Here is an 11,110-nt window from a genome sequence, read left to right as displayed (position 1 = left end):
GTTTACTCCATCTTTTAGCTCCTAAACTGCACCTGAAACATAAGCACCGTAGTTATCTAATTCAAGATAATTACACGATTAAGTGGATGATTATTTCGTCTTTTAATATGCTTAAGGGTTGTCCAAAGGACCACCCGTCACATCCCCACACTTAACCGTTGCTTGTCCCAAGCAACTCATCCAAATGATTTCAAAACAAGTGATCAAATCAAACCAAGCAAAGCATGCAATCTCTTTACCAACCCCTTTTTAACACCCAAGCAATGCACCCCTCTCAAATTCTCTCCTCTCGGCTACAAGTGAAAAACTAGCAAAGATAAGCTAGACACACACTAGGCAAACGGGTGGTTGCACAATCATAAGCTTGTACCTAAATCGATCATTCTCCTACAATGGGTCAAACATGAATGCAAATCAAAGGGACTTCAAGGTTGTAACGCGGCTAGGTGTATAGGTAGGAAATGGAATATATATGAAGTAGCGAAAATTCGACCCGGTCTTTTTATTACAAACAAAAACAAACTACAAACAAACGCACTACTATATACAAGACAATTAAGTCCCTTTTTTTTCTTTTCATTGCTTTTTTTTTTCAAACAAACAACCATACGATAACGCATTAACCATATCTACTTCAAACTAGCCAAACTACTAATACTATCACTAACACTATCCGACCGGGTCAAATTTGGGTAAATTTTAAGGAAGTAGCTAGGGGAAACAAATGATAAGCTTCACAGGCACAAAATGGGCAACTAAATGTCCAAACCCCCGCCCCTCTCACTACCATGCTCATATATATACTTATGAGGTCCAACCCCCCAAGTCCCACACTCGCTCACACCATCGACGAGGCTACCTAATGCCCTTATCCTTTCTACATTCATGTTTAACTAAGGATTCAAATCGCATTCAAGCACAAGTTCTAATGCACCCCCACCCGTAGCCACTCTCATCAAAGACAATTATTTATGTACAAGTGTGGCTACAACTCTCACCAAGAACGAAAAAGGTATCAAGGGTTGCCGGTCCATCAACTTGGGGTTAAGTTAGGGCGTTCAAAATTTCACATCATTTCGCTTGGCTCAAAATTTTTCAAAAAACCTCAAAATTTCCCCCCCATCCCCACACTTGGGATACATTGACCCCAATGTATGGCTTTGGGAGGCTTTGATCACTAAACTCAATCACCATCAACAAAAGCTTGTTTTCTCAAACCCCAAATTTCTTTTTGTATTTTTCATTTTATATTTTTTTATGTTTTTTTTTCTTTAAACACGACACCACCAACAAACACCAACCCAACAATCACCCACATACTCAAACACCACCCATCCTCCCAACCATAACCAACATAAAATCAACAAATATGTACAAACTATACACAAGAGAGAATACCACCTGATTAATAGTAGCGCGGTCCCGGAGGTCCAAAGATGGATGACATCATATCATTCCACTCTCCAAATCCGAATGCGCCACTGCTACTCCCTGCTTGTTGTTGTGCTCCCTCCTGTTGCCTTGGGTCAAGCCACTGAGAATGGTGGAGTGGTGGAGTCGGATATGAAATGCTACCATCATAAGGCGGCAATGAAGCATAGTCCACATGTTGTGGATCTTCAACAACCGGCCTTCCGGCATGCCAATCCGCATGCATCCGCCTCATCTGATCATCATGATATCTATTATTGGTATCCACCTCTAGAGAATATGCGAAAGTACGGTTCCATGCCTCATTGCGATCGAAGCTATGTTTTAACGACCGCTCTATGCTTGCACTATTCCTCGTGTTTTGATCATACAACGTCCTCTCCGACCCCGACCATGTATCGAAAATAGATGCCGGCGGACGTTGACTTTCAATCACCTCTTGCATTGAACCACTATAAGCCCACCCCGGCTCATAAGGTTGCTGCGCATAGTCATAGAACATACCACCGTGACCTCCACCAAAACCCCCTAGACCAACATTTGCACCACCATGCGGCTCGTCCGCATAATCTTCGTCCCCGCTCGGAACCATTTCTACATCACTTTCCGGCTCATCCGGCTCTCCAGGTAACAACTCTCTTGCACCCAATTTTAATGCCCTCCACCGTTGACCTTCCGATTTCAACTTATGATAGCGTTCCGACTGAGTATACGTCCACACATTCCCCAACCTATCCAATGTAAAAGGTTGGTGCCTTTTCGTCAAACCTCGGTCTTCGGATGTTAACGCTTTCTGTTGTTTCATCAAACCCGTAATTATGCGACAGTACGGGACGATGTCTCTTCCATATTTGTTCCGGCAGATCCATAAGTGGTGCATGATAAGGTAACGTATCGGGAAGCGTGGGGACCCATGCATCAACGAATAAAGAACGGGTATCTCTGGGTACCTCACCTGTTCTTTGTCTCCCCTTCTTGGAATGACATTGAGAAGGCAGATTGTATGCAGCAATTTAGCTTCAATCTTCAAGTTCTTCCGGTATAGAATACCACTGTATCTACCGGGCCAAAACAATGCTGCCAACATGTCGTTCCATCTCACATGCTTTTCTGGTTTAAGCAATAAGTCATCAAGTGTGGGAATCATGTACTCCTTAGCCGGGAGACTGTCATACTTCCCCAGTCTCTTCAACGTGTCGAATGACATCTCCACCGGTACCCCATGTACCTTCCCAATCAACTTCATCTGTGATGGCTTGTTGAAATTGTGACATTGTAAGGTTGCCATCCACTCTTGAATCTCTGTCATAAACAGGTTACTCTTGTCTTTGTCGAAGCATTTAAGCGCCCCTTCCCAACCTAAAGCGCGAAACTTAGCAAACACCCCGAACTGGCCAAATTGGGGCTCATCAACTTCTTTCTCACAAATAAACGCGGCTGCCTTGTTTTTCAACTTGTTCATGCAATCATTGTAAAGTGTTGGCTGCCAAATCTCGGGTTGATCATCCAAAGACCCCGAGTTCCATACCGGCTTTTCACTCGGGTCTAACGCCATCTCTTCTTCGCCTTCACTTTCGCTTTCACTAACCCTACCCATATATTGCCTCTTCTTTGATGGTTGCTCCTTTTGTTTGCCCTTGCCTTTTGATGAAGATGAACTTGATCCCGCTTGTTCCTTTGTCCTTGCCATTTCCTACACACATGAGTCAAACAACAAAAGCAAACACCAAATTAAACACTCACTTCAAAGTCATCCCCACACTTGCTTGTTATCATGGTTGTAGATGTTAGTGAACCAAAAGTGTATCAAGAATTTTTCAAAAATTGGGCATGATGTCTCTACAATGTAGAACATCCCAAAAGTTCACTACTTTAACCACATATCCTACATCTACAACCACAAACCACGTTCAATAATCAATTTCATAATCATCTCTTAACAACAAGCAAGTGGGCAAGAGCAAATAACCTAAATCACCTTACTTTTTACAATGTATCACCACAATATAACAAAATAAGCGTTCATACCTTGTTTCAAGATGGAAGAGTGCTTGTGAAACCAAAAAAATCCAAAACCCCCAAATTATCTCAAACTAGGGTTTCGAATTCGGACCCCAAAATTGCGTTTTCTCTGAAATCTCTCCTCACAATCACAAAGCTTGTGAAAAATTAGTCAAGTTAGACCAAGATTTCACTTGATTTGGACAGGAATTTGGAAAGTTATGGAGGATGGAAGGTTTGGGAAGAAGAAGAACTATGGAGGAGTGGTGGGTTTATTTGAGAGAGATATGATGGTGAGGGAAAGTGAAAGAGAATGAGTGGATGGGGAAGTATTCACGTGACCAGGTTTGTTTTATTATATTTTATTATTATTTTTTTTTATCTATGTGCGGAACCCCAAACGACCGACATAAGTTTTCCGCGTACCGTAATTTACGGTCTCACCGTAAATTACGGTGAGACCTGAACATCATTTTCTCACCGTAGCACAGTAGACTTGCACCGTAAACCCCCACCAATTTCAACTTCCACCGTAAATTACGGTATGACCGTAATTTACGGTAAACACTGAACCTCAAATCTTTCATCGTAACTCAGGAGGATTTTACCGTAAAGCCCAAAACTTTTGAACACCCACCGTAAATTACGGCTGTACCGTAATTTACGGTGCTCACTGGGCATCTCTTCTTTGATAAAAATTGAGGTTTTATGTGAAACATTTTTTTGATTTTTAATTTTTTTTCTATTTTTTTTCTTTTTAATTTTTTCAAAAACTTGTAAAAATTACCCTACCCCCTCAAAAATCCCGTGTTGTCCTCAACACAATGTAAGAGCAATTCGTGACCCGAACATCCCCACACTTGTTTCGAACACGGACTTCGAGGAACTATGGCAATTGTGCAAATATACAAAACAAAACAAAACAAAACTACTATGTACACTACCACCAAACCTGGGCCTCTCATGGTTGTTCCTCATCGACCGGGCGTAAGATATAGCCCGCTTTGTCAAGCTCCAAGTTGTTGATGTCATTTCCTTCCAAGTACGGCTTCAAGCGGTGACCGTTCACCGTTTGTTGTTTCAACGTTTGCTCATCTTGGATGTCCACATCACCAAATCGCCCAACTCTTCGAATAACATACGGACCCATCCATTTGCTTTTAAGCTTGCCCGCGAACATCTTCAATCGTGAGTTGTACAACCACACTTTCTGCCCCACTTCGAACGTTTTCTTGCGCAATTTCGCATCATGCACTTTCTTTAGTTTATCCTTATAAGCCGATGCACATTCGTACGCCTCATCTCGAATCTCTTCTATCTCGCTCAATTGCAACTTCCTCAACTTACCCGCCTCATCGTAATCCGCGTTGACTGTCTTGATCGCCCAATGCGCCCGATGCGCCAACTCCATTGGCAAGTGACAACCCTTACCATACACCATCCGGTAAGGTGTTGTGCCAATCGGAGTCTTGTAGGCCGTACGGTACGCCCACAAAGCATCATCCAACTTGCTCGACCAATCCTTTCTATCCGTTCTTACCGTCTTCATGAGGATCTCCTTGATTTGACGGTTGGACACTTCGACTTGTCCACTCGTTTGCGGATGGTAAGGTGTGGCTACTCGGTGGTTCACGCTATACCTCTTCAATAATTTTCCGAAGTTGAAGTTCTTGAAATGTGAACCACCATCACTTATAATAACCCGCGGGATTCCAAAGCGAGAGAAGATATTGGATTGAACAAATTTACAAACAACCGAATGGTCGTTCGTTCGTGTTACAATAGCCTCAATCCACTTCGAGACATAATCCACCGCCACAAGAATATAAAGAAAGCCATTCGAATTCGGAAACGGACCCATAAAATCTATTCCCCAAACATCAAATATCTCTACAACCAAGATTGGTTGTAGTGGCATCTCATCCCTCTTCGATATGCTACCCATCTTTTGGCAGTTTATACAATTCCGGGCGAACTCAATTGCATCCTTAAAAATAGTGGGCCAATAAAACCCACAAGATAGTACCCGATAGCCGGTTTTATGCCCACTAAAATGACCCCCGCAAGCGGACGAATGGGCATGAGTTAAGATTTCCAACACTTCCGTCTCGGGCACACACCTCCGTATAACTTGATCCGGTCCGATCTTGAAGAGATCCGGCTCATCCCAAATGTATTGCCTCACTTGGACCATAAATTGTTGACGACGCTTTTTGGTCCAATGAGTTGGAATGGCACCCGTGGCTAAATAGTTGACGTAATGAGCGTACCACGGTGCAACGAAAGTGGAAACGGCTAACAACTGCTCATCGGGGAAACTTTCATTAATCTCACTTACATCGTCGGTCCCTTCCACCGGAATCCGAGACAAATGATCCGCTACTACATTCTCACTTCCCTTCTTGTCTCGGATCTCTAAATCGAACTCTTGTAATAATAAGACCCACCGAATCAAACGCGGCTTCGCATCCTTTTTCTCCATCAAGTACCGAACCGCACTATGATCCGAATAAACCACTACCTTGCTTCCCCAAATATACGAGCGAAACTTATCCAAAGCATACACCACCGCTAGTAATTCCTTCTCGGTTGTGGTGTAGTTAAGTTGCGCTTCGGATAAAGTTTTGCCTGCATAGTAAATAACCACCGGTTTCTTGTCAACCCGTTGACCCAAAACTGCACCAATAGTGGTTTCGCTTGCATCACACATTATCTCGAACGGCTTTGACCAATCGGGTGGTTGCAAGATAGGCGCCTTGACCAAGTGTTCCTTCAAAACAGTGAAAGCTTGCATACACTCGTTAGTAAAATCAAACGGGACATCTTTTAATAACAAATTACATAAGGGTTTGGTGATAACACTAAAACCCTTAATGAAACGTCGATAAAAACCCGCGTGTCCCAAGAATGACCTTACACCCTTAACATTTTTAGGAGGTGGCAAAGACGATATTACCCGTATCTTTGCCTTATCCACCTCCATCCCCCTTTCTGAAATCACATGCCCCAACACAATGCCCTCTTGCACCATGAAATGGCTTTTCTCCCAACTTAGCACTAAATTTTTCTCAACGCACCTTTTCAAAACCTTTTGCAATTCGTTGAGACAAGCATCAAAAGTAGTGCCAAAAATGGAGAAATCATCCATAAATACTTCGAGCGACTCTCCAACCATGTCCGAGAAAATACTCATCATACATCGTTGGAACGTTGCCGGAGCATTACACAAGCCAAATGGCATTCGTCTAAACGCAAAGGTGCCATATGGACATGTGAAGGTGGTCTTGTGTTGGTCATCCGGGTGTATGGCGATTTGATTATAACTCGAATACCCATCTAAGAAGCAATAATATTTTTGACCCGACAATTTTTCAATAATTTGGTCAATGAAAGGTAGCGGGAAATGGTCCTTAGAAGTGGCGGCATTCAGTTTTCGGTAGTCAATACACACCCGCCACCCGGTAACCGGTCGGGTGGCAATTTGTTCACCACTTTCATCCTTGACTACTTGAATGCCGGCCTTCTTAGGCACAACTTGGGTGGGACTCACCCAAGCACTATCCGAAATCGGATAGATGATTCCCGCATCCAACCATTTAATTACCTCTTTTTTTACTACCTCCCTTAGGTTCGGGTTCAACCGCCTTTGAGCTTCTCGTGTCGGTTTGGCGTCTTCGTTCGTGATAATTTTATGCATGACAATGGATGGACTAATTCCTTTGAGGTCGGCAATCGTCCATCCAATAGCACCCTTGTTCGCTCTTAAAACCTCCATCAATGCTTGCTCTTGTGCCCACTCCAAATTAGAGGCAATAATGACCGGTAAAGTGTCATTATCCCCTAGGAATACATACTTCAAATGGTTAGGCAAGTCCTTGAGCTCCAACTTTGGTGCTTCCTCCAATGATGGTTTTGTACCCGAATCGATCTCCACCGGTAAACCCTCGAATTGATGGGTCCATGGTGGTCTACCTTCTTTCATTGCCATAGCATCTTGTGCTTCCTCTTCAACCCGTAGTGCATAAGCATGTACCTGTTCAGAAAAGTCACACAGGCAAATATCCAAACCATCCTCCTCATACTCATGCGGGTTGCATCCATCTACTATGTCTGCCATGAAACACTCATCAACACCGTTAGCATTAGAATTGTTAGTAAAAACATTCAAACGCATTTTTCGATTTCCAAACGCCATATCAACTGTACCAAATCTACAATCAATAATAGCATGTGCGGTGCTTAAAAATGGCCGACCCAAAACTATATTTTGTTGTTGCTTAGGGTCCGCCGATGAGTAATCCAAGACTAAGAAGTCCACCGGGTAATAAAACTCATCAATTTTTACAATAACATTTTGAACCATACCCCAGGGCAACTTATGAGACAAATCGGCCAAAACAACCGTCGTCTCCACCCTTGCTAATGGACCAAAGTCATATTGGTCGTATAAGCCCCCCGGTAAAATGCTAACTCCGGCTCCAAGATCTAGCAACGCCTTAGCCATTTGAAAATTACCAACTTGTACATTAATCAATGGCGTACCCGGATCTTGGAGCTTAGGAGGAAGCTCTCCATTCAACACCGCACTTACTTGCCCGGTCAAATCCACCCGCTTAGGCACTTTCTTTTTGTTTTGCCTTTTTTGTGTACATAATTCTTTTAAGAATTTTGCATAAGCGGGGACTTGTTTTATTGCATCGAGGAGTGGGAGATTTATTTTTACTTGTTTGAACATATCCCACATCTCCTCTTTTTGAGGACCTCTCGACACAATAAATTTTTTTTTTCCCGGATCAAGTAGGGCCGATGGAAATGGAACTTGACTCGGTTCACCCTCAACTTTTTCATTCTTTTCACTTTCACCCAAACCCGGTTTTTTAATAATTGTTTCTTTTGGTTTAACCGGTGAAAGTTCATCATCACTTTCAATTCCCGTGATATCCTCAACCACCCCCTCAACCAATTCGGGTGACAAATTGGCTTTAAATTCTTTCCCACTTCTTAAAACACTAACATGATTAATATTAACATTACCTCGTGACGAACCATGTGAAGGGTTTACCTTAGTGTCGCTTGGAAGTTGACCCTTTCCTTTCTTCAATTCCGCCACATCGGTTGCTAATTGACCCATTTGGGTTGTTAGTGATTGGATGCTTTTATCACGAACCTCATCTTTTTGCATTCGCACTTCATCAAGTTGGTTCCGTTTTTGCATCTCCATTTGCATGCTCTTCAACATCTCCATCACCTCGTTTCCACCCGAAGACCCCCCTTGTTCTTGACCCGTTTGGTATTGCTTTTGATAACCTTGGTTATTTCCTCCTCGGTATCCACCTTGATTATTGTAAGATGGCCGTGAACCAAAATTACCTTGGCTACCTTGAAAATTTGGGTTTGCTTGATTTGAAGGGTTCCCATATCTAAAGTTCGGATGGTTCCTCAATCCGGGGTGGTAGGTATTAGAATTCATGTTGTTGTAGTTCCTACCACCTCCTCCTTGACCTTGACCTTGAACCGCATGGACTTCCTCGTATTGCCCGTCCAACATCCCTTGGCAATTTTCAGCCGCATGACCTATTTCATTACACAAAGCACAAACATCATAAATTTGGTTAGTGGTTTGAACATTACCATCATCTATTGCGTGCACTTGAGGTCGGGTAGTGGTCGGTCGGGCTCTTCTCGAGGCTTGAGCTTTTCTCTTTGATGTAGTTGCCATGCTTTCCAAGAACTCCCAATCTTCATTCTCATAGTTTGTTCCAAAAGTCCCACCGGTGATAGACATCAAATCACGTGCGTCTTCGGCACTCAACCCCTCGTGAAAAGCATTCATTAACTCCCACAATTCGATTCCATGGTGAGGGCAATTCTTTATCATCATATTGAATCGTTCAAACGCTTCATGGAACATCTCACCATGTTGTTGTTGGAAGCTCCTCAACCCCTTTCTAGCATCATTAGTCTTTTGGGCGGTATAGAATTCGTCTAAGAAAGTTTGTTGCATTTCCCCCCAAGTGTAAATAGATGCCGAAGGCAAAGTGTAGAACCATTTCTTTGCCTTATCCTCCAAAGAAAACTGAAATAAGACCAACTTGACTTCATCGGCCGAAAAACCTTGACTCCCAAAAGTGTTGCAAATTGAGTCATAGGCCTCTAAATGGAAATACGGCTCCTCCGTTGCTAACCCTTTGTACTTCGGTAAACTTTGTAACGAGTTTGTTCTTACTTCAAAAGTTCTCCCTTGGTTGTTGTGAGGGATAACCACCGGTGAAGGGTTTTGAGTAATGATTGGCCTGAAATGTGCCTCTATTCCCCTTGCTTGTTCCCTAAGATGCCTTCTTGGAACACCCAATCGACCCCTTGGACGAATAGGACCCATTGGTCTTGGTATAAGCCCTTGTGGTGCAGTTGGTTATTGGGGCATCGGTGGGCATTGAATCGGCCTTTGAAATTGTGGTTGTACATGTTGTGGCCGAACTTGTTGCAGTGGAATAGGTTGTTGTATTGGTGGCCCTTGTGGTCTTGGCCGAATGTGTTGTGGTATAATTTGTTGTTGTGGCATTCTACCAACACTTGCCATCCCTTGAGATTGACTTTGCAAATACCCAAACTCCCCTTGATCACCATAACCTCCATAACCGTACCCATCATCTTCATAACCCTCATAATCTTCAAATCCCTCATCATAACCATCTCCTTGAATTCCCGAGGTCTGCCCAAATGGGATGGTCGAATACTGAAAGCCCGATTGTTGTTGTTGTGGTCTAAAAGATGAAGTAGTATGCACGATAGTTGAATTGGGTGCAATTGTGAAGGTGGATGATGATTGACCCGTAGTTGGGGGAAAGAAGTGGGATAATGGTGGGATTGTGGTGGATGGATTGTAGGTGATGGTAGGCTCAGTTTGAGTGGTGATTGGTTGGGTGACGTTGGATGGTGTAAATTCAGCAGTGGTATTAGGTAATGTAGTGTTTGGTGATGGTTGGGTGGAAGTAGGTATAAAGGATGAGGATGATTGACTGGTTGTAGGTGGAATCTGAGAATCAGCCATGATGTTTCTCGGTGTAATGGGTGAAGTGGGTGAACCAATGATTTTGTTTTCTCGCACTAAAACTCGGTTTTGTCTTAGCGTTCTTTCAATTTCCGGATCAAACGATAGCGGTGATGACCTGTGGGAGCCTCTAGTATGCATACACCTGAAGTACCTGCACACTAAACACAACCAACGTAAACCCGGAAATAACAAACATAACTATTAAACTAACACACGTTGCGCACTACTCCCCGGCAACGGCGCCAAAATTTGACGTGATGTCGTGGGTCACGCAAATTTAATCCCCAAACAACTATAGATAGTGGTAGTAGGGTATCGAACTCAAGGAGTATGTGGAAGATGTGTCGATTATATAGCTTTGTACTTAAACTAATTATTAGACTAAATTGCAGAAAATTAAAATTCAAGAGTTTGGATTGTTGTTTTTGAAAACTAAATTAAAAACTAATTCAAATCAAAGTTGGTTGTAAAACAAATTAGGAGAAAACAATGATCACCTTAGGTTTCAGTTTCTTTAAACAATTGTGTGTAATTCAACTAGAAAGAGTTACATAGACATAACTCGTGTATAAATGATTGAAGTGATAAAATGGAACAAAGTACTCGGATTATATAAACGCGAGG

At 42.8% G+C, this 11,110-nt stretch overlaps 1 protein-coding gene and 1 non-coding gene across 2 annotated transcripts; one reads left to right on the top strand and one right to left on the bottom strand.

The window, feature by feature from the left end:
* Positions 1-954: 954 nt before the first annotated feature.
* LOC110914725 lies at positions 955-3,783 on the bottom strand. Its single transcript, XM_022159482.2, has 2 exons — positions 3,460-3,783; positions 955-3,124 (listed from the first exon to the last, which is right to left on the bottom strand). The coding sequence occupies exon 2, from the start codon at positions 3,119-3,121 to the stop codon at positions 1,406-1,408; it is 1,716 nt and encodes a 571-aa protein (XP_022015174.1). The 5' UTR covers positions 3,122-3,124; positions 3,460-3,783; the 3' UTR covers positions 955-1,405.
* A 5,498-nt stretch (positions 3,784-9,281) lies between these two features.
* LOC118487737 lies at positions 9,282-9,387 on the top strand. The gene has a single exon (XR_004882680.1). It is a non-coding gene; the product is annotated as a small nucleolar RNA R71 (small nucleolar RNA).
* Positions 9,388-11,110: the final 1,723 nt, after the last annotated feature.

This window comes from Helianthus annuus, chromosome 15, assembly GCF_002127325.2.
Source record: "Helianthus annuus cultivar XRQ/B chromosome 15, HanXRQr2.0-SUNRISE, whole genome shotgun sequence".
Taxonomy (NCBI): domain Eukaryota; kingdom Viridiplantae; phylum Streptophyta; class Magnoliopsida; order Asterales; family Asteraceae; genus Helianthus; species Helianthus annuus.
The sequence above is the reverse complement of the archived record's forward strand: the minus strand, read 5'-3'. Positions and strand labels throughout refer to the sequence as shown.